The sequence below is a fragment of the Chinchilla lanigera genome, unplaced genomic scaffold (assembly GCF_000276665.1).
Source record: "Chinchilla lanigera isolate Chin_1 unplaced genomic scaffold, ChiLan1.0 scaffold00056, whole genome shotgun sequence".
Taxonomy (NCBI): domain Eukaryota; kingdom Metazoa; phylum Chordata; class Mammalia; order Rodentia; family Chinchillidae; genus Chinchilla; species Chinchilla lanigera.
Genome location: NW_004955457.1, coordinates 2,013,291 through 2,037,973, shown reverse-complemented (window position 1 = coordinate 2,037,973; position 24,683 = coordinate 2,013,291). Strand labels below are relative to the sequence as shown.

At 35.9% G+C, this 24,683-nt stretch overlaps 1 protein-coding gene across 5 annotated transcripts in view; it reads left to right on the top strand.

Annotated features, from left to right (window-relative positions):
* Nucleotides 1–24,683, top strand: part of Spag16 (sperm associated antigen 16) — a 948,741-nt gene that overhangs the window by 454,713 nt on the left and 469,345 nt on the right. For all 5 annotated transcript variants that reach the window (XM_005396922.2, XM_013520779.1, XM_005396924.2 and 2 more), the window contains one exon: nt 9,998–10,141. In XM_005396922.2, the coding sequence (XP_005396979.1) occupies nt 9,998–10,141 (144 nt within the window). The remainder of the gene's footprint in view (nt 1–9,997; nt 10,142–24,683) is intronic.

Below are 24,683 nucleotides of genomic sequence, written 5' to 3'. Positions count from 1 at the left end.
GGATATGGAAAGGTGTGATCCCTTTCCTTATTCGTCTTGCGTCTCTTGGCCAAAACTGTATTACTTAGGGTTCTCTGGAGGAACAGATTCAATATAAAATACAGGTGTGATTATGTGAGGGAGTTAGGAGGTAAGCTTACAGATTCAGAATTGGTAGTGTGCCAGTGGCCTTTGCTGAATCAGAGACAGAAGCATCCAAAATGTCCATTCTGCACACTGCAGAGCTGGAGGGTGGAGTAGCAGTCAAATGTCAAAGGCCTGGAAGCTCACTGCAGTGTCCCCCACGTGAGTCTGTGTTGGAAAGGTGAGGGGTCTGTGTCGGCAGACCGCAGGAACTGGAGGCCAACCTCCAATGGCAACGTCAAAGACCAGAGCTGCTCTGAAGAAAAAGGGAAGACTTCCTTCTTTCCATTTTTGTTCTCTGCAGCCTACAACGCTACTATTTGGTGCCATCCAAATCCAGGGTGGGTCTTTCCTGCTCAGTTGCTGGCCTCCATGTCAGTCATCCAGAGACACTCCCAGGGTTTTACTAAGCTGTGAGGGAGTTTTTATTCAAGCTGCCATATCACAATTAATGATCAAAACTCCTATAGTTAAAGACAGATTAAGAAGAGAAACGTAAAATACATTATGATTCAAAGTTTTACACCACATGAGAGGCTTTGGCAATTAACCCCCAGACATTTGGGAACAACTGTTGATTTTCACGTTTAGATGTCAGTGAAGACTGGTCAACCACACAGAAATGATATTGGAGAAGAGGCTGAGAGGGGAACCTCAGTGAGGCCTGTCTGTTCAAGTCCTTGCTAGGCTTTTTTATAGCATTCCTTCCTCCAGGGCTTGGGAGAGACCCCTGGATGATGGTCAAAATGGAACAAGGGAGAGTGTGGTGTTTCCAAGCTTTCTTGGCTTGCTTCAGGAGAGGGAGGTTCTAGTGTCTCCAACCTGTCTTGTGAAAGAGAAATTTTCATCTCTCACCCTGCTCTAGGGGTGAAAATGTAGAGGAGGAGGAACAGCAGAGCAGGAAAAGATCAGAGTCCTGTTCCCAAAGCCTTTCAACTCTCTTTTATGTCAGACTTTACAGCGTGCCAGGTGCTGTATTTGGGAGTGTAGCACTTGAGCTCCAACAGGATTCAAAGTGCTCTTTTATTTGATGAATAAAGGTTTATCCCTTTATTTATCAAATAGAAGACAGGATGAGTAATATCATTTTTAAAATATGATGAAGCAGAAATATAGAGTTAAGTGACTTCTGTTCAAGGCCACCAATCACCATTCCTAAGAAGTTTATTTAGGAGTAAGGTTGTAATAACGTAGAACGTGAGGAGAACAAAAAGGAGGCTTAATTCTTATGACTAGCCTTTAGGGCTTCATGAATTTTGTCAAGAAAATACTCCATCTATTTAGTAAAAATCAAAGTGCTGCAAAATTCAAACAACATCAATTTATTCTACTTTAAAGAAAAGCTTTAATATCACCATTTTAAACTTAAAATGCTAGGGAAGTTTTAAGATTTCAGCTTTTCATGTGTCTTTAGTTATCTTCAAAAACGAATGAACTCACTGTCCTATTTTGATAGATTTCTACTGGCTGTTTTGTGCACACATTAGTACATGACTTTTATTGCATTTACTTTGGTACTTTAACTATACTAGTTATTTAATGTTATTTAACAGCGAAGAAACTATGGGTTGACTTTTCGTGAAAATAGTGGTGAAAATGTAAATATAATGAAGAGATATATGCCATAGTAAGAAGGAACTATAGGTTAAAAGGATTAAATAGACCTGAAGCGTGGTCTTCAGTTACTATGGTCCATGCTTCCCTCCTATCTGCTCTTGCTCTCCACTTCTATTTTCCACAAGTACCTAAAGAGATCTTTTCTGTATCAATCACATAGCATTCACCCCATTTATTTGTCCGTTTTTTTTATTGCTATAACAAAATAACTGAGGGTGGGTAATATATAAGAAAAAGAGATTTAATTAGCTCAGAGTTGTGAAGGTTCAAGAGCATGGTGCTAGCTTCTGCTCAGTTCTGCAGAGAGTCTTGTGGCAGATGGCATCAGTATGGCTGGAGGGCATACAGAAGAGGTCACTCATGAACAAGGAGCCAGAGGAGGTCAGAGGCCAGTCACACCTTTTTATAATAATCTGCTGCTTTGAAGACAAATTCTTCAAGACCAACACTAACCCCTTCTAAGAGAAGTGATGTATCCACCTATTAAATCCCCCAGTGATGTATCCCCCAGTGATGTATCCACCTATTAAATCTCCCCCACCCCCATACTAGGGATTGAACCCAGGTCCTTTGCACTGATCTGTATCTCTAGGCAGTTTAATATGTTTTCTTTTGAGGAGGGGTCTTGCTAAATTGCCCAGGCTGGGCTTGAGCTTGAGATACTCTTGCTTCAGCCTCCCAGATTGCTAGATTCATAAGCATGTACCACCACATCTGGCTTACGTCCCACTTCTTAAAGGTACCATCTCCTTTCACATTGCCACATTGTCACCAAGCCTCCAACAGAAGAACATGTGGGGAACACACTCACACAGTATCCAAGCCATAGCACCCACTCAGACTCATCAAATGATGTGAGGTCAAATCTGAGTGTTCTTTCTGCAGTCTCCACATCCCTGTATGGTCTGGTACTTGCCTTCCGCTCTTCCCTCATTCATCCTCAGCATGGTTCACCTTGCTGCTGTCTTCAGTTGCCCTGGCTTTCCTCTGTGCTTGGAATGGACTAGCTCCTTTCAGCCCTAGCACTTGACATTGTAGCCACATGTACCTGATAGTGTCTGCCCTTGGATTATCCTAAAGGTGCTTCTTCTTTGTCACTCTGTTCCTAGCTAAAATATCACCTCTTCACATCCAGGTGCTCTAACCACCTCACTGCAAAAAACTTTCTTCCATGAACCATGGTTATATCACTTTGGTATTTTTTGTAGCTAAATTATTTTATTCTGTTATTCATTTCTTTGCACTCCTACATGATCTCCCCTATGGTGATACTCCTGTTTTTGTATATGATACCATAGTAGTCACTCAACACATATTTGTTGAAATAATGAAAAAAAAAATGCATGTTAGAATGTTTGGTAATTCCTGATGCAAACCTAACACAAAATTCAGCTATTAGCTGAGCAATAATCAGAGAGCTCTCTCTAGTTTTTCCTGACAAGCCAGATATAAGCATACATAATATGTGAGTGTGTACTGTCTTTAAAGACAGTTGGACAATGGTCACTTAATGTTCAGGGGGCACATATTTTGATACTGATTTATTTTCAGTATGCTATGCATCTTCTGTTTTGGCAATAATTAGAGCCTGTGAACTGAAGTGAAGGAAACATTTACAATGCTGAATAACCCAAAGTGAAGACAAGGGTATCTAATTAGTCTTTCTTGCGGCAATCTTTTTTTGGATTAATATTCTTTGCTTTTGAAAAGTCTAACAGTGGTGCTTATGTCACCGACTCCACTGATAATTAATAGTGCTCACTGTACACCTACACATATTCCCTCCAAAATATCCTTGTGTGATGCCACCACTGGAAAGAACAGTTTCAATTAGAGATGAGGTCTTTTGAAGCATATATCATGTGATCTATTGTAAGGAACATGTCCTATTATAAAAGAGAAAAAGTCTCTGCCAGAACGTAATATTTTATGTAACATGCCTGGTATATTGTTCAACAAAATATTTCATGGGTACTTCATCAGGACACGACTTGATTAAAAGTCAGCATTACCATTCACCCACATTTTCATCTTTTGAATCTGTAAGATGTTTTGTTGTACTATTTTCACCCTAGTCACAAGCTTATTAACTTAGGAATGTGGTGACAAGGCCTTTGAATTCACATCTTGTAATTATAATTAATAGTAAGTTAAAGGGAAGCAGAAAGCTCATATTCAAAGTTTAAAGAAAAGTGACTTTGTGGCACTTAGAACAGGTGCCAGAAAGACATTAAGCAGGAGCTTTTTATTCTTATTAATTAGAACCTTTGGAAGATATCTTTGAAAATGAAAGTTATTTTGTGACGAGAAGAAGGGTATATTTCTTGAGGAGAGTCTGAGGAGAAACTCATGCCATCTCCATCTTGGTATGTCCAGGGACTACGAGGGGCCATTTCCCCAGGACCAGCAACTGTTAGTGCGAGTTGCATACCTGAGGCAGAGATAGGAGGGAAAGGGTACATAGACTTGGTGGTTTCCCTCAGTGCATTCTGCAGAACCATATCCTGAAGGGAAACCCACAAATTTTCTCTATGTTTATGTGTTAAAGTGCTACTTGTAGTGGGTGCACTTTCACCAGAGGCCTTAACATTTGTGGAGCATGGACCATGTTCAGATAGTTGTCCTAACCCATGCACATGTATCAGCTCTTTTGTATTCACAGCACTCCTATGAATCAGCCTTATTTCTGCTCACTTATCACAAATGGGAGAACAAAGCTGGGAAGTTATGCAATATAATCAGCTAGCAAGTAGGTTATGGGCCATTTTTCAAATATAGACAAGCTAGTCCTATTGTCTGGTTGCAAAATGATAATGGTCACTGGATTTTCACTATGCTTAAAGCAGTGTTCTATATCTCTTACTCATATTCATTTAATCAGTACTCACAGTAGAATCTATGATATCAGCACTATAATGTTCCCATTTTTCAGTAAGTGCTTGAGGCAAATGCTGGTAAAGAAACCCACTTGAAGGTACACAGCTGGTGAAGACTGGAGCAAGAGTTTAAATTCACATCTTGGTCCAGAGCCTGTGGTCTTACACACTCACCTACTCCATATCACACAAAGCTTTAGGTTGAGGGATCTTTAAACTATGGATCACAGGTCAAACCTGGCCAAATGCCTGGGTGTATAAATAAAGTTTTATTGGAACACAGACTTGCTCATTCATTTATGTTCTGTCTATGACTGCTTTTGGATTACCAAAGCAAAGATGAATAGTTACAACAGAGCCTATATGGCTCAAAGCCTAAAATATTTTTGATCTGGACTTTCTCAATCATCTTTGTTTGCTCTACTCCACTACCACTTCAAACATAGTAAGTATGCAGGTTCCAGAGGAGAAAGTTGTAATAGTTATAGAATTTTGTACAATTGCTAGAACATTTTCAAATTTCAGCTTTTTTAAAACTTCAAAATGCACCTCAGTAAATCCTCTAAACATAACTTCTCTGTTTTTGTCATGTAAAATTTGAAAAGACAATTGAGGTTCTGTGTTCACTATACTGAAAAGCATAGACACTAGAATGGTCCATTTAATTTCACACATTCTGGCTGTCCCATTTTGTGACCTTTGTGGCCTTTTACAGATAGATCCTCTAGCCTCTGCGTACTCTGGCTCTCTCTGCAAATGAGGATAGTAGTAGATCCAACTCATGCTTAATGAGTTAATGTATTCAATTTGGGTATTAGAAACTGACTAGTACAAAGTAATATTTATTACTTCTGTTCTTCAACTTCTTCAAAGATCTAATTTCGGTACTGTAAGCAGATGGCAAAAATTGAGGCCTGAGAATACTGGGGAGATTTTCAGTGAATTAGTAGCCTATCAAATTGATGTTTATTAAACATTATTCTACATTTTCCCTTTACAGACTTCTATGAAAATAGTTGAATAAAATGTCAATGCCCTCTGACAGTTTTATGTATGAATACAAGTCTTACACGATTAGAACAAGAAAATAAATTAAAGACCTTAAGTGCAACATGTAGTCCATCTATCCAGAAGTCTGTGTAAAAGTCGGTAGGAGGAATGCTGTCCACCCGGTTTCTCCTAAAGCGTCAGAGCTTCTTAGCTGTAGAGAGAACGATCTTCTAGCTCCTTTAACAGTACCGTATCTGGTGGTACTAAGCCCTAATGTATACACCTGAAATTCCTCGGTGGGTTCTTTAATTAAGGTTTAACAATGATTTAATGACTTAAACACTTACTATGAATGATCATAATTATATGAAAGCTCTTTAATGAGAATTATTGACATTTATGGTACCAAAAAAAACCTGAAAGAGTCATGTCAGATAGAAGTAACTAAAATCATGAAGCTCAAAGCCAGATTATCCTTGACTCAAAGTCAGTTTCCATCTATTAATGAATATGAACTTGAGAAACTGACATAATCTGTGACCTCTGTTTACTTGGACATTGAAACAATACTAATTGCAGCAGAATCAATCAGTCAGTTGTATATTTGACAAACATTTATTGAAAAGCTACTACATGTCAGCTAGTGTTAGCACTGTTAATATAGATTTAAGACCCTGTTTTCCTGAGTTTTTACTTAACTCATTAAAGTTAAGCATTTAGTACAAATTGCAGCACATTAATTTTTCAAACAGTCATTGCCGTTAATGGATTATGATGACAGTGACTTCAGACATCGCTTCCTCGCTATGGACTTGGTAACAATGCTGAGCTTGTGTATTTGGAGAAATACTCTTGGTCCGTGGCTGTTAACCTGCGTTTCCTGTGTTGTCATGTCCCATGAGTGACCTGAGAAAGAATTTGGAATTCTTGATTGAGGATATTAATTGTTATGCCCCAGTAATTGCTCATGTACTTATTTAATAAATAAGTAGAAAAAGAATAGTTGTTCATAAGTTGTTATAAAAGGATTAAATTCCTTTCTGTGAATGCTGAAAATATTTGTGTTCCATTAATGCCCATTTCATGGATTAACTAAAATAGTATATTCTTTTAAGTATAAAATACAATGTTTGAATGAAACGTATGCATAATTATCGGAATTTACACATGATATATATGTTTATATGTGCACTCATACAATAGCCCTCCCTTATTTACAGCTTTGCTTTTTGTGGTTTTAGTTATCTTTGGTCAACTGTGATTTGAAAATATTAAATGGAAAATTCCAGAAGTAGATGACTCATAAATTTTAATCTGACGCCATTGAGTAGTGTGAAAATCTCATGCTATCCTGCTCCAAGCTACCTCATGTGAATCATCCCTTTTCCCAGCATGTCCATTCTGTATGAGAATGATCAAAATATAGGGTAGTATTCACATTAAAATATTTATTAGAGTACAAGATATACTGTCATTAATCTCCCTCAAGATGCTCCCAGCTCTTCAAACACATTCCATCATTCTTACCACTTTCTGAAACAATTGTAGAAGTCCTCTTCTGGGAGTGTCTTTAGGGGGTGTGGTCATAAATCCTATGAGAGTGCCATCGAAGTAAACAGTGGACTTCTAAAAGCATTACTATATGGCTTCATTCACCTTATTTGCTGGATCTCACACTGAAATTTGTGGCTTCTCCCCAAAGTCAAAATGACCATCAGAGGGAAATGTTTTGAATCAACTTAGGTCACTGAGGCAGACACAACAGGACAACTAACAACATGAAATAACTTCTAGAAATACTTCAGAGAGTAGTGAGAATGATCAGATATATATGTTCAAAGCAAGAAGGAGTATTTTGAGGAGGTTAATGCCAATGTGTCTTTTACTATAATATTTTTTAACTTAAATATTTACTATATTTTTCAATCATATCTCTTACATGCTATCTGCTTGTTAGTCACTTGGTAGCCTTTCCATTACCAGATTGACTTGCACTATCTCAACAGCTTGTATTTATGTGCACATAACCTTTATTTAATTTAACACAAGCTCCAGATTGGCACTGGCAAGTTGGGTGTGCTAAACAGAAGTCATTCAGTACTTCAAGTGCAAAGGTGAAAATGCCTGACTTACTGAGAAAACAACTGCTAAAAATACAGTTGCTCAAATCTAGAGTAAGAATAAATCTTCAATCCATGAAATTGTGAAGAAAAAAATTTTGCCAGTTTTTCTGTCACATCCCAAACTTCAAAGATCGCTACAATATATAGTTCTCAGCTAATATAGCAAAAGCAGTAAATTTGTGAGTGGAAAATGTGAACAAAAAATGTGTTATAATTGTCCTATTCCATCACTGGTTTCATTTTTTTTAAATCTCTTATGTCTATTTTCTAAATTTAATTTTATACAAGATATGTATGTGTAGGAAAAACCAATATATGTAGTCTTTTACATCCATGGTCTTCTACTTTCACTAGTGATCCTGGTATGTATCCCTGTAGATCAGGCAAGACGGCTAGATGGGCAGGCAGGGGATCAGTTCATGTGGAATAGAACTGGAAGTTGCCGTGGTAGAGAGGATGTTCAAAAGTAGAAGGACTGAGGAATGTCAAGAAAAAACACAAACTGAAAAGCCACAAATTATTTTTTTAAAATATATTTTCCTTAACTTCTACAAATCGCTCCCCTCACAAAAGTCATTTTGGAAACTTATCTTTTAAAATTCGCAAAGACATCAATGATTTTAGTTATCTTCACTTAAAGAGGGTAATTTGTCATCTAGTCAAGTGTGCGTGCGTCTGCCAGGAGAACTGGGAACCAACATACATCATACTCAGTAGCTTCAAGGATTTGGTTTGCCTCTGTGCGTACGTTGGAATATAGAATTCATTTCAATCTGACATTTTTAGCTCTCATCATATTTTTCTTCTAATTAAGTTCCATAAATGTATCCTCTACACAGTTTGAGCTATAATAAATTTCTTTCTTGAATTGGCCTTCTGAAAGTTACAAACCAACATGATGATGAATGGGAAATGAATAATTTGCCTTCCACTGTGTGTATTTTGAGCAAGAAAATATTTCTATAAATGAAACAATCTTTCACTAGAAAGAAGGCCTTGTGCATAGTAGTTACAATGCTATGAACTGAACATTTACACCAGCCAATGTCCAAAAATGTAAGTCTAATCTAAGGAAATGATACCTTACTTTATAATTTGGGGGCTTAATGGTATTGATGGAGGGGATTGATAACATGGAAAATTGTGCTTTCATTGAAGCCCTGCAGTTATGTAGTTATGGACTAGAGCCATGATTTCTTGGGGACATTAATTTCCCAAAGTCCATATTGCAGAAGAAAATAATAAGACAATTCATAAAATGGATTTTGGGAGAGATGAATGTGTGATTGCTATTGTTAAATCGTTTTTTGTTTCATTGTACTGTCGAGGCAGGTAAATGCATTATCTTTCCATTAGGATGGCCAAACCAAAATTAAACAATTTGTTGTTAATATTTAGGCTGGTATTTTAATAGATGCTTAACACTGGAGAAATTTGTCCCCATTATATTGTAAGGCACAGATGAAACTCTATATAAATAAGATTAAGGCATTGCCACAGATAAAATATCAGGCATTAACCTTGTAGACTCTTGAATTTAGAATAGTTTAGTTCTAATATTTAAATAGCTACAATGATCAGAGTCGGTTCAATCCATAGTGCTTAATGTGTTAATCATTAATTTTACATACTTCTGTCTCATTTCCCTCTCTGCCTGTATAGAGAAGGAACTGCCTTATGTGCCTTGAATTCATTACTGTAATTTGTGTACTGTGCATTGACTGAAGCCAGTTTAAGTGGTGTATTAGCACAGAATAGGATCTTCTTTTCTTTGTGTAGATAGTGGGCCATGAAGTTAATGCTTCATTTATAGTATTTATTTTAGAACTATGCTAATGTGGTTGTGATTCATGATCTTTTCGTGGATAATGCCTGATTTATGATAGACTATAGTCTGGAGAGAATTTTGATTTTGTATGATAAGTATGATTACTGGTCCAAATATCCTAATACAAAAAAAGAAATATTGGTATACTTTTTCTTCCCTAAAAGAAAAATCAGAAGTATTGTTTGAAAACCAAAATTAGACATGCACAGACACCTAACCCAACTGCTTAATTCTGAACTGAGGAATCTGAGATCCAGGGAAGTTGATCAGGTTAATGAAGATCACAAAACTGCTATTGTTAAAGCTAGAGCAGTGCTGTAGAATCTGTTTCCGCTGACTTCTGGGATAGCATTTTATGAGATAATCACTGTTGTGTTTATTCACTTTCTGAATCATTCGCTCATTTAGCCCCCTAACATGCCTTTTCTCTCCTTGCGCAGTATCATCATGCACCCCTGCAAAGACACCCTCATCTCCTGTGGGGAGGATCACGTCTGGAAAGTTGTGGGCCTCCCAAAAGGCAATGTACTTCTCATAGGGTACGGCCACACTGACTGGCTTTCCGACTGCTGCTTCCATCCCAGGTCAGTGCACAAAACCCCCAGAACGAGTCTAATTCCCTCAGGGAATTCATTTGTTTACTCTTTCCTCACTCTGCTGGCTTTGATGACTGCTTCTCTCTCTGCAGAGGCACACCCTCTGCTGAATTTAGAAACATGTAGATAAATGTGCTGTTTGCTTTCATTATATTGACTTTAGATTGATTGCTTTTGATATTTGGTACGTGTGAAACTAAGTCCACATGCTGATGCGCTTAACAAGAGGAATAAGCTTCTTAGGACAAGCGTTATTAATGCTGCTTACTCTCACAAGCCCTGAGAAGGCACATGGATTTCTAGTCAGTAATGCATGCCAGTGTTTACTTTGCTGCTGCTAATCTTGCAGATTTTCCTTTGGGAATTAAGTCATATACTGAAAAGGATCAAAAGGCAGTGATTGATTTCTTTAAAACTTCAGTGACACTCAAGTATTAAAGAAAAGAATCAGTTCTGGAAACATTGAGCTCTGTATTTTTTGAAGTTCACTGAGTTTTTTGTACCCAAAAGACTAAGGCCACAGAAGGAAGGACAATGTTAAACACACTGCTTCTGTGGACAGAAAGTGCTGACAGCTCCTTGTGATCGACTCCCGCTGCCAATTCTGACCACGTTCTGCTGTTCATCTTTCTTCCCGTCTTTAAATATTCTTGGATCTGTCTTTCCTAACACTGCTTTGGCAAAGTCCCCATTGGGGACCTGAAGTCCTTGGTGCAGTTCCTAAACTTTTCATTCCATTTGGGAATTTTGGTTTCAGGAAGACTTCTTACTGATTCACTTTGTGTTCACATTACATTCCTGTTTCTTTACCCAACTTTCTTCTTGGTATGAATATTAAAGAAATTAGATTTTTAAAAATAAACTTATCCAGAAATGTATAAGTTAATGACAGAACTGAACTAAGTCTGTTAATTGTAATTTTTGAAAATCTTCCCAAAATTTAATTCATCCTTGGTAGTAGATACTGGAACTCAATTTATGAAAGTATAGTGTATTCCTTCCGTGATACACAGAGCCGTGCCACCTGCTCAGCTCTGAGAAACACGAGGCTCACCCTGTAAACACAGACAATATAATGAGAAGTGTAGCCTGTCGCTTGTGTAGCTACTGGGCATAGTAATCAGATTTTGATAATGCTTTGTTACCATGACAGCAAGTGACTCAGAGATTTTCTCATTAGTGCTTGACCAGCAATGATCCTTTTAATAGATCTTCCTGTTTCCCCACTCAATTACTGAAATTAAAGTGAGGTGAGATATACCATGATTCACCCATAATATGAGTTTACATTCAGTGTTTGCTTATAGCAGAATTATAGTAAAGTGCTTCTGTACTCTTGCAGTTTTTCCTTTATACATGAGAGAAGTGCAGTGGGGGAAATACACTTAACCGTCAGCATATTCCAGTGAAAAATATTGAATAGCAAATATGCTTTTTGTGAAATAAATGAAAAACATATGAGGCAATAACACAAAGGCTCTTTTTACTTTATTTGATAAAGACCTCAGCACTATATGAAGCTTAATGTAAGTAAATCAATAATGAAGAATATATAAATATATAAAAAAAGAAGGGGACCATAGATGGGTGGAGAAGGAGGGAGACAAGGGAAAGGAAATGGAAAAGGGAATTGAGATGTGTTATGTACGCATACAAACTCTATGCAAGAAATGTAAATATTATGTACTATACACCTGTACTAATAAATGAAAAATAAATATATGTATTCATATATAAAGTTGATATCTCTAAAAGTTGAAATTTGTGCTTTCTGAAATTTAAATTTGTGACATTTGATGTTTACCTTGGCTTATGTAACATAATCAATAGATAATAGTTCATTGTTAAAGATATTATATTTATCTTTATCTATAATTCAAAAATCAAACAAATTTAATTTAAATATGATACATTAATCAGAATTGAATAAGTATTGGTCAAAGAGGAACTATAAACTCTTAGCATCTAGTTGGTAAATAACCACAACCACAATCCTTGCACAAAAGTATCCAAAGCTCTAAAAAAAAAATCATATATAGGCACTGAAATACATATATATATATATATATATATATATAATATAAATATCTCTTGTATATATAAAATATTTTTCTGAAATTAAATATTGTTAGCTGTCAGTTCTGGTCAAAATAGAAAAGAAGCTGAGAGTAGGTTAAACAATGAAAGAAATCAAGATTCAGCTTGCATTTCTATCTTTAGCAATTGTAGAGCATTGCTGAAAAGAAAAAAAAGAAGAAAGAATTAAGAGACAGAAAAAAGTTAATTTTTAGGTTCATTAAAATTTTCAAGAATTGGGAAATACACAGGAAAGTTTATTATTAGTTTTATACATAATGCAGAAACAGCAGTCCAAGCTTCACAAATGCAGTACAAACATGAAAACTGGAGACTTACTTCACAACGATGAACACAAAACTTTAAAAGATTGTGTGGACAGTGGAATTCGGTTGTTTGTTTAAGAAAAGCCATGTACGTTGACAAGACTGGAACTTGGAAAGCGTGGGATTTATAAACAATACCAATATAAGAGCATCTTGTGATCGGTGTTGAAAGTTATTTCACAATGGTTATATGAAATCTAGCACTTCTATCTCTTAAGCCTCATATTCTTGCCTATGTTTTTAGCTTCCTGTGTTGAAATTGACAAGGGAAATGGATTTTGTAAAAGCTGGTAACAAAGATCTACCAGCTGAATTTAACAACTGGATGCCATAGAGTTAAGGCTTATAGGCAAATGGGTGTTCACAGGAAATAGATCAAAATGGGGAGCATATGACCAAACAGAGAAAAGCAAATTACAGCCAAACAAAATTTTAAAAAAAGCAAATGTCGATCCAAGGGTGTCTTCCAAACTCTCCCTTGTCTATAAAGTCTAGCATTTCTCCAGTTGGAGCTTATTCTCAGTAAGGGTTACCCACGTTTGTTACCCTTTAACACTGACATGTTCTATTATATGTACCACTTGAAAATACATAACGAACATGGAAAGTTTTCAACTATAAATCTATGCAAATACTATGGAGATTTTGTCCAAGTTGAGGAATGTAAAATCTTTTATGACAGAAGAGTCTCCCAAAAGCTTTATTGATTCAAAATAATATTCACAGACCTGATCATTGGCATCTGTTTCTTACTGGAGAATTAGTTCTGCTTGTATACACATTTTTATTTGGTTCTCTTTTTTTGTTGTTTTTCTTTTGGTACCAGGAACTGAACTCACGACCTTGCACTTGCCAAGCAGACGCTTTGCTGCTGAGCTAAATCCTCAATCACTGTATCTGTGTTTTTAAGTTCCTTAGTAGGACTTACAGCGCAAGGCACTGTTCAGAAACAACATGGGTAACTCTCATTACTCAGCAACCTGCTGCTACCACACATTTACCACTAGGTGGCGAGCATACATTGGGAAGGTAAACCGCCCTTTTGATTTACTCGGAAGACTGATGAATTACTATACTGTTGAAAGTGATTTGCTGAAAATGTTAAGGAGGGGAAAAACGCAGGGAAGGTGCATTGGCGCTATCTTTGCATTATTAAAGGAGTGAAAAGTATGATGTTGCAAAGTAGGGTTATAACTAGGGCAAAATATGTCACACTTTAAAAGCAGTTCCCATGAGTCAGAGTACCAGGTGAGCCATATGGGAATCCCAGCTTCACTTTTTCTCATCTTGTCAGTTTTCTCATCTTGTCAGTTTTCTCTTCTGTAAAATTGGAACAAAAATAATACACACCTTTTAGGCTGATTATGAAGGCTAAATGCTGTATCTTGGCACATGTTAAATAAATGTTAACTCATTACATTTTATTTCTTAATAAGACTTTGGAAAATTTAAAGAGTAGTGTAGGACTGGGGAAGTAGCTGACTGGTAGAGTGCCAGCCTAGCATACTGGAAGTCTTGGTTTTGATCCCTAGGACTTGCTCCCTCCTGCAAAATAAAGCCTCAGGGATTGTTACAAAACTGGAGGACTTTAATGCAATGTGCTACAAAGAGTCCATATCTGGATTATACCTATCTTCATTAGAAAAATGTCAGAAAAACATGATATATTAGTCAGTAAGATGATGTCTCAGTTCTTACCCAGTCACATATGAAAATACTTATAACCCGAGGGACAAATTAACACACTTAAAGTGAGGAAAGTGTATGTTATTCAGCTATCCCTAGCTCTTAAAAATGTAATTCTTACTTTTAAAAAGATGCTAAACTCATCATGTTGTTGTTTTGCCTGATGAGAGAATATTCCTTATATTTTCATTTTCTTTCTTTTTTTAGATTTAGATTATGTTAAAAAAACCTCATTTTTTAAATCAAAAAACTCCAAAAACTGCTTTTAAAACTAATCCCTTTGGGGTGAATGCAAAACATATAGTGTTTGTGTTTCTTTATCCACAGGAATATTTTATTATTGTTGACTCATTTAGATTAGCTTTGGGAAACCAAGACACAGAGTTGCATATCAATCTCCAGGTTACTGTTAATGGATCAATAAAGCTCACACTATACCACCTTAATTATCTATTAGTTGGCATTTACCTTTAGCAGGGAGCCGCTCAATAACAGCAACATAGCTTTGAATGTAAATACAATGTCCAGTTTGCCTGTACTTGAGATTACCTTTTCTTCTGTCTGACCACAGCTTATTATGTGAAGCAGTGTGTATCTCTCCTCATCTCTCTAAATGAAAGCAGAGGGATTAGCGGTTTAAACAATTTCACAGTGCTGCATTTTATACTGAGTTTACTGCCTGAGGCAGAAATAGAGCTGACAGCATCCTGTTAAACATACCTTCCACCCTTATGAACTGATTTATGAATTGTGAATAAATGAACCTCTCCAAATACCTCATATTCTCTTTTCCCTCTACAAGCTGTCTATCCATGTATTTATGTAGTGCCTAAAACCATAGTCTGAAAGCTTCTTGACAAGTATATCATTTAGTTATTAAAAAAGAAGTATGGATAACCTCTTTATTTGGTAGAAGCATAGATCTAAGAGTAGAAATTTGAAAGGATGATGGACATACTGATAAATCATCTCCCTAAGATAGTGCTGACCTGCTTCATCCTGCAGAGATAGATCCTTCCATAATCTAGAAACTTCACTAGACTTTAGCAAAGATAACTTTGACATGCACTTATTAAATAATAATATTCTGCTGTATATTTTTGAAGAGGTGTATGTTATGCCTCTTTTCTTAATATAGTTTGTCACCTTTATGTGAAAGGTGTAACCATTGAAAGCAGCAGCATACTTATTTAAATAGATTTTTTTAAAAAATTTGTCTAATTCTAGCGGTAGTGCATGATCACAATAGAGAAGAGTTTTTAAAGTTTCTTAGTGTCGCTGCTCGGTGAAAATCACACATCTTCATGTAAAGCCAGCCTTGTAAGTTTTAATTCTAGCTTCATAATACTTGAAGATAGGTAGCACATTTTGAGCTGTTTAAGTACTTTTTGTCAGTGCCTTGGTTACTTTTCTCCTTGCTGAGACAAAATAACTGACACCCAAAGTTAAAGGAAGAAAGGTTTATACGGCTCACAGTTTGTAGAGGTTTCAGTCCATAATCCTGCTCCAAGGCAGGGTAGCATAGTAGAGGGACATCACAAAGAAAAAATAGTCCATAGCAAGTAGCCAGACAAAAGCATATTAGTCCTCTTTCTGTCCTTTATATTTATTTTTAGGCTCCCTGTCCTAGGACTGGTGTAGTACTCACATCTCAATCTTAGCCAATCAGAACCAACCAGTGGACTGATTTAGTAATCACACACCCTTGATCCCAGGACCACACTGAATCTCTTCAAAAATATACAGCAGAATATTATTAGATCCAGCCACCACTGAAAAGCCCCACCCCATGACTGTATGAGGCTTTGTGGGGACTTCTAGACAAGAGCCATTACAGTCACACAACACCCTGCTCATCCTCTGTCCTTTACACTATTGTGTGTGTGTATGTGTAGTAGTGGTAGTAGTAGTAGTAATAGATAGCTTAATATTTGATCAGTTGATGGTTAATATTATGGAAGGAAATTCGAAAAGACCAAACCCTGAGCTCTCTCTGTGTTCTGTTGCTCTCTCTGAGCTCTTTAAATGGTACTTGTTGACAGCAGGTACCATTTAAAGAGCATCTGCCATGTGTTACACATGGGAAGTGTACACAGCAGTGGCAGTGCATGCATTTCCCTTCTGTTTTCTCTTCCTCCTCACAGAGGATCCCTGTGTCTTCTGTGGTTGACTGGAGTTCGTATGGCTGAACGCTGGCCTAAGAAGTGTGAATGAAAGTGACAGTGACAGCTGTGGCACACTGCAGGTCCCAGTCTGCCTCCTCCAGGCTCCTCCTCCCCGCCTTGCCTTCAGACCACACAGCAGTGGTGTAGCTTTGCGAAGGAGGAGAGCAGCTCATCCTCCACTGACCTGTGATGTGTTCCAGATATGTCAGGCATCTCTGTTGTTTGCCTTAAACCTTTAAGGTCAAGTGGTTCATCTCTCATGGCTGTTCACGTTAATCATGCTCTACAGTAAAATTTAATGTACCATCTTAAAGAAGCAAACCTCGGACAGACTACTCCAAAGCTTCCTTTTGGAAAGTATAGAGATCTCACTGTGCATAAAATATAACTTTTAAAGTCAGACTTCATGAGTATGACAGAGTAGGACCTGCCTTGTCATTTTATTTAACACCTGAGAGCCTCACTTTCTTATTTGAAAATGAGGATCTCCTTCTGCATAAAGTTATCACCAAGGCTGCACGAGAGAATACATGTAGAATATTTTAACATGGTCCTGATGTCTGAGCAAACATTTAGTAAAAAAAAGTCATATTGTTTTTGTTTTTCAGAAACAAGCTCCAGTGTAGGTGTGGTTTTTCCTGAAAGCAATATTGATTCCTGTTCTTTTGGTCTTTCTTTCCCTTTCTACCTAAAAAGTAAAATCTTAGGATCTCTCTCAGTTCATTAAGGGCAAAGTCTGAATCTTACCTATTCATGTACCCCTGGGACACAGCACGTCAATTGAAACATTGTCATGAATAAGCAAATATTTATCTAATGCAAATGAATATAATATAATTAAGTTTTCTACACTAGAAGTGAGGCTAGTTTCTCCCTTTCTTCTAGTCGGTACTATGCAACTTTAGGGACAGGCAAACATACTTGTGGGGCATTGTGGTACCTGCCCGTGATCCCAGTGCTCTGTGAGTGTGAGGCAGGAGGATTGCAAGGCAAGCCCCCCTTGGGCATTTTAGCAATTTATCAAGACCCTGTCTTAAAATAAAAAATAAAGAAGGATGAAAATATAGCTCTATGCAAAGGCTCTGGGTTCAATATCAAGTAATCAAACTATATACACATACACACACACACCACATATATTCATATATACCACATGCTCTTCTGGAAATCACTTTATCAAAGGAATCTCAAACCTAATGTTACTCTTTTATTTGACTTAGAGTCATAAAATTCAAAGTCTTCTGTGAGTAATACTACACCAGGAATAAATTTTGGTCAAAACTCAGTAATAGAGACTTAGTAATAAGCACTCCCAGAATGACAGAATAAAGCCTTCAAAATATACTCCTCCACAGAAGCAGACTGAGCGCTGGAAAACCTTGTCAAAATCAACTTTTTCAGCATTCTAGAATTAACCAGTCCCGGAAATATTTATTCAAGAAAAATTGCTGACTCTGAGTAAGAAGAGTATACTTTTCAGGTTTTCACTTTCCATGTTTCCAACTAGAAAATCTGGATCATGAAATGTTCCCAGGGCATTTGGAAACACTCTGTTTCTTGGAATGAGTAAGACATGTGCATCAGGGACTGTGTGCATGCCCAACAAGGACTTGAGAAGGGTCAAATTTGTCATCTCTGTCTGACCTCGAGCACTTGACCAGGCAGGAAGCAAAGGCTACAGCTGAATGGTAAATGTCCAGAATGTTATAGTTGTGTCCTAACATACACACAAGGCACGCGCCAAAGACTGGCTGACTTTATTGGGTCCAAGCGTATAAATCACTAGCTTTCCAATTATTAGCTGGACATTGAGCTAGAATAATTTATGTTGAGGTTTCATTCTCTAATGTAGCAGTTTTCAAAGGTTGTGGGGTCCTTCAGAGGCAGAGCCTAGTGGGAGGTGATAGTATATTACTGTGCCCATGAAAGGGTTAATGTTGATTTCAAGGCATGGTCTGAATCTCACTGAGTGGGTTGGCTCCCTTGGGAGCACTTTGTTAAATAGGGCCAGCCCCTTGCTGGTCTCCTGTTCCTTTCTTATTGGGTGACCTCTCTTGCTTTTGCTCTGCTTATGAACTCTGGCCATATGATGTCATCTGCCATGAGACCCTTAGCAGAAATTGTTGCAGTGCCATGCTGTTGGACCTCCAGAATGGTATATCATGTACACCTCGTTTAAAAATATTTAGCCTCAGGTGTTTTGCTGCAGAACCACAAAATGGACTAAGACAAACGGCAAAGCTGGAGAGAAAGAAAACTTATCTCAATTTTTCCCATTATATTATTTTAAATCCCAGTTTGTCAACAATGACAAAAACAGGAAACAGGAAACAGAACAACATGCAGAACCTGTTAATATATTAAATTGTATTATAAGGTGGCATTAAATTTGCAGATGGAATTAAGATTTTTAAATAGCTGACTTTAAGATACAACAAGAACCCTAGACTGTCCACATGGGTCCATTGTAATCGCAAATCTCTTATTTTAAAATTTTTTTTTTTATTTTTAAAGATAAAGAGTGAAAACATATTAACAAACAGACATAAACAAAGTAACACCCAAACAATAAAAGCAATATAGAGTTTCAGACAAGGTGATTAAAAAAATTAACAATAGATATTATATTACATGTTGTACATATTGTTATCTTCAAATTGTTTACTCAGTTAAACAAATATTGGCATTTAAGGTTGATCAAGTAATTAAACATTAACTGTTCCTTTCAATAAATCGTTAGAATTTGGTAGTACAACTCTCGACTCTCTCAGTTACCCTGTGTGTGTGTGTGTGTGTGTGTATATATATATATTTTTACCTTCTTTTTTTCTCTTTTCCCTCATCCCAGTTGTTCCCTCCCTTTGAACAGTTTCTTTCCCTTTCACAATACCTATTATACAGCTGCTCAGTTTGTAATAGCTAAATCATGCAAGCAACCCAAATGCCCATCCACTGAGGAATGGATAAAAAGATGTGGTATTTGTCACAAATCCCTTTTAAGTGTGGGAGATGAAGGCAGAATGTGAGAAAGGAATTCTTCCCCGCTTGTCTAACAGCAAGAGTTCAGCCTAGTGAAATTTATTCTAGCTTTGTGACCTTCAGAGCTGTAAGATAATATATCCATATTATTATTATTTATTGCCGCTAAGTTTGTGGTAACTTGAAGCAGCAAAAGCAGATCTAAAATACTCATCAGACACAACTACTGTTAAATGTATTCTTAATATTTTATTTTTCAGATACTATTACAAATGAAATTGTTTTCTTAAAGTTTAATCTTTAGACTATACAATGCTAATGCACACAGGTGATTATTTCATACTGATCTTATTTCAATATTTAAACTTAATGAGCTCATTTGTCTTAATATTTGGTAGATTTCTGTATACAAGATGATGTTACCCTCAAAGCAAAATAATTTTACTTTTTCCTTTCAAATCTGGATGCCTTTTATTTCTTTTCTTTTCTTTTCTTTTTTTGGTTTTTTAATTGCTCTGGGAATTCTGATGTAATTTTCAACACAAGTGGCAAGATCAAATGTCCTTGACTTACTTCTGATCTTAGGGATAGTCTTCAGTTTTTCAGCATTAAGTATGTTCTTAGCTGTGAATTTTTGTAGATATCCATGTTAAAGTGAGAAAGTTTACTTACGATAATTTTTTAAATGTATTGATCATGGGAAGATTTTATTAAATACTTTTTCTGCATCTGGCTGCATCTATGTTTCTAAGAAATAAAGGTCTAAATTTTTCTTGTCATATTATTTCTGGTTTTGTTATCAAGGCAATATTGGCCTCACAGGATGAACTTGGAGATGTTCTTTCTTCATATTTTTAGAAGAATTTGTAAAGAACTAATATTAATCCTTCTGTAAATACTTGGCAGAATTCACCAGTGAAATCCCCTGATTCTGAGTGTTTGTAGAAAGATTTTGGTTGTTAATTGAGGTATAGGTTGTTATCCATTTCACAAAGTTTTCCAATTTGTTGGCAAATTGTTGTAGTGATGTTCACAATTTGCCTTTTATTTTATTAACAATTTCCATTTTGACCTTTTATAATTCTTTAAATTTGATATTGATATTACTTACCATTCTTCATTTAATAATTTGATATATATCTCTTTATTGAACAACCTAGCTAAAGAGTTGTCAGTTTTTTCAAAGAAGCAATGCTTATTGTTGTTTTTATATTTAATTTTCTATTACATTTATTTATATTTTAATATTTATTCTTTCATTTTATTCTGCTTGCTTTTGATTTATCTTCTTTTTCTAGTTTCTTAAGGTGGAAGCTTAGGTTATCTTTTGAGATTTTTATTTTTTCCTAGTATATTTATAGTAATTAGTTCATAGCTATGAATTTTCTCCTAAGATGTGCTAGAATTTTACTTTAAGTTTTTGTATATGTTTTGCTTTTGTTTCTATTCATATTAAAATGAATTTTGATTTTCCTTATAAGTTTCTTTGGCTCATTGGCTATTCAGAAGTATGCTATTCAATTTCCATATAGTTTTGGATTTTTCAAATTTCTTTCTGTCAGCTGAGTTCCATTTTAATTCCATCATGGTTGAAAAAATATTTAATCTAACTTAATACTATTAAATTTATTAAGCCTTATTTTATTCACTAACATAAAATCCTGAAGGATGTTCAGTGTTCATAGGAAAAGGACACAATTGTATTTTTGGATATTCTATAGATATTTGTGAACTCTACTAGGTTTCTGGTATTAAATCTTATATAGTTTGTTTTTCTTATGCTGAGTTATTCTACTATTAAGAATGGGTTATTGAAATCCTCAAGTATGCTCATTTCACTTTGGCTTCATGCATTTTAAAATTTGTATTAGTACCTGGGTATGATGACACGTGTCTATCATCCCAGCACTTGGGAGGCTGAGGCAGGAGGATCATGGCGAGTTTGAGACCAGCCTGGGCTTCAAAGTGAGCTCAAGGACAGCCTGAACTGTCTAGCAAGACCCTGTCTCAAAAAGACCAAAAAAAATTTTGTATTAGTTATTTTTTGTTGCTTCTCAATAAATACAACAATTTAAAACAATACAAATTTATTATCTTCTTATTCAGAAGGTAAGAAGTCAGAAATTAATCTTGCTGAGTTTAAAACAGGTATACTGGGGTGTACTCCTTCCTGGTACTCTACTGATAGAACCAATTCTTTGTCATTTCCAGATTCTGGACTTTCTCTACATTCCTTGACTCTTGGTCCCCTTCTAGCTCCAGAGTCACCAGTATAACATCTTCCAGGTTTTCTTTCTCCTGCTCCTGCCCCTTTCTCCTTCTGCTCTGTGACCACATAACTTGTTGTCTTTTTCAGCTCCTTTTTCATTTTAAAGACTTTTGGATTGTATTGGACACACCTAGTTGTCCATGATAATCTCTACATCTCAAGAACTTTATTTATTTTTATTTATTAAGATTGTAAGCTATTTTAATTGGGCCATATGACTTGGTTGTAATATTGTTAAACTGCCTTTTAGGTTACAGTTGCCACTGAGTTCACTTTGTTTCAACCATTTGATGTTCATCCATAAAGGCTAATGTCATTCTAAACCAAGAGCTTTATTTTAATCACATTTGTGAGGCCATTTTTTTGCCATTATAAGGTGACATTTGCAGGTTCTGAGAATTAGGATTAGGGTTAGGCCCACTCTATATGAGGGGAGTGTGTTATTCAACTTACCACATCTTATACAATGAAAATCACATAATGTCATTGTATGAAATTAGAGCAAAAGTCAAGAAATCAAAGATATCTCCTGCTTATGATTCCTAAGACTGGGGCCAGGGATATAGCTCAGTGGCACAAGTGCCTGCCTGGCAAGCGTGAGGGTTCGATTCCCGGTATCAAAAAACAAAAACAAACACAAAGCATGATTCCTAAGACTGTACTAATGGCAATACTCCTCAAATCCACCAATAGATTCCGTGCACTCCCTACAAAAATAGCAATAGCTTTATCATTATTATTTTGGCACAAAATCGAGAAGCTGATTTTAAAATTTATATAAAAACATAATAGCCTTAAACTAGCCAAAACATTTATGGTGAAGATGAAAAGCTGGAGGACCCACAAGTCCCAAGATTATATTTATTAAAAGCTACAGTAATGAGCAGAGTAGAGGGTTAGTGTGAGGACAGACACAGAGATCAACAACATGGAACTGAAAGGTAAGAAGTAAATTCTTATTTTGAAGGTCAGCTGCTTTTCAACAAGGATGCCAGAAAATTTAGTGGGGAAAGGATGGTTTTTCAACAAACAGTGTGGGTCCACTGGATATAAATATGCAAAAGGATGAAGTTAAATCCCTAGCTCACACCATCTCTAAAAATCTGCTCAAAATACCTCCTTGATATAAAAGTAACAATAAAACTCTAAAACTTTAAAAAACACAATGAAACAAATTTTTGTTACCTTGAATGATTTCTAAGATATTACCTGAAAACCCAAATAACAAAAGAATAATTTCTTACATATTAAAAGATTTTGGGCTTCAGAAGACACCATCAAGAAAGTAAAAAGATAAACAATACAGTAGGAGAAATCATTTACTTATAACACGTGTAAATGACATATCTGGATTACAAAATAACCATTTATCTTAAAAGTAAAAGCCCATATTAAAATGATTAGAAGATTTGAATGGACATATCTGTGTAAGGTAAGTAATCACAGGAAAGATGCTCAACATCGTTATTTATTAGAGAGATACAAATAGAAAACAGTGAGATACTGCTTTACAGCCATTAGTGTAGCTATAAACAAAGAGAAGAAGTGTAGGAGAGGATGCATGGAAATTGAAATTCTCACACAATTGTTGAAAAGATTATAAAATGCTGCAGCTGTTTGGAACTATGGGACACTTTGTTAAATCGTTAAATGTAGACTTATCGTATAACCTAGAAATTCGACACCCGGGTATATATCCAAGAGATTGAAAGTGTATATTTACACAAAAATATTCAGATGTTCATAGAAGCATTGTACATGGTAGCTATTAGCTATTAGTGAAACTTGTCTTTTCTTGTATATTGGTTATCTGCATTTCTTCTTTTGTGAATAGCTTACTTGACATGTTTTTCTATTTTAAAAATCTATTATTGTAAGAACCTTTTCCTTCTTACACATAACTCTTATAGTATGCAATATGTAAAGATTTCCTGAACTTAGTTTTCAAGACAATGCTTTTGCTTATGGAATTTAATTGATTACACATACATTTTCTTATGGAATGCAGCATGAACTATAGATTTGAAATAAATTTATTACTGTTCATCTTTATTGCCCAGCTTTATTTTGATACCAGATGTTTAATCTTATAGTGAGCAGGTAATATCACTCTCACCCCGTACGTTTATGTCAAGATTTTCCTGCTTTGACTATTTTTTGGTGACCTTTTGACCTTATCGAACATCTTCAAATTCAAGTACACAGTATTTCCTAATTCAGTAACTCTAATTAAACACAAATTTTCTCATTTTGAATAAAAACATGCTGTTTCTAATTTTTATATTTTTAATTTAAGGTGATTTTAATCATAATACTTTCATAATTAATTGCCCTGAGTTACTTATTTGTTTCCCTTTCTGCCTTTTCTCTTAAACATGTATTTGATTCCCATAATTTGTTTTCTATTTTTAGCTTTAGCTGATTCATGCCTGTCCTTCTTTCACTTAGATATATCATTTATATATTTTTTACTCTAGTAACTAACATCACTTATTTTATGTAAGTTATTTTATACAAAATAACTTACTTATGTTTATTGTTTCCTTGAAGATTTTATTTTGATAATTGTTTTCCTTTGCAACATGAAAGAGAATCATAGTTATGGTTCTTTTAACTGTCTATGAAAGGTTAAGCACCACACATGAAGCTCAGCAAAGGGTTGTGTGTTGGTTTGGGGTGGCTTATTTTGCAAGGGGAACAACATAATACAGGACACATACTTTATATGATTATTTATAATAGTCACCCAAAGAACAGTATACAAAAGAGTGCAGGAAATCTGTCCACACACTAAGACCAAGGAATCCAGCTGAGGGCCTGGATCCCACAACAATGTCCTACACGACTTGAGCTGAATACCCAGAGCTCATAACAATGCCTCCATGAATCCAACTGGAGGCCCAGAGCCCATGACAACGTCTCATGCAGGCCTGTTTCATGGATCTACTGGAAAGGCCCAAGGTCAGTGGTGGAATCTACAAAGTCTGTGCCAGCAGGAAGAAGGATCTGTGCTAGCAGGCTGAGGGATC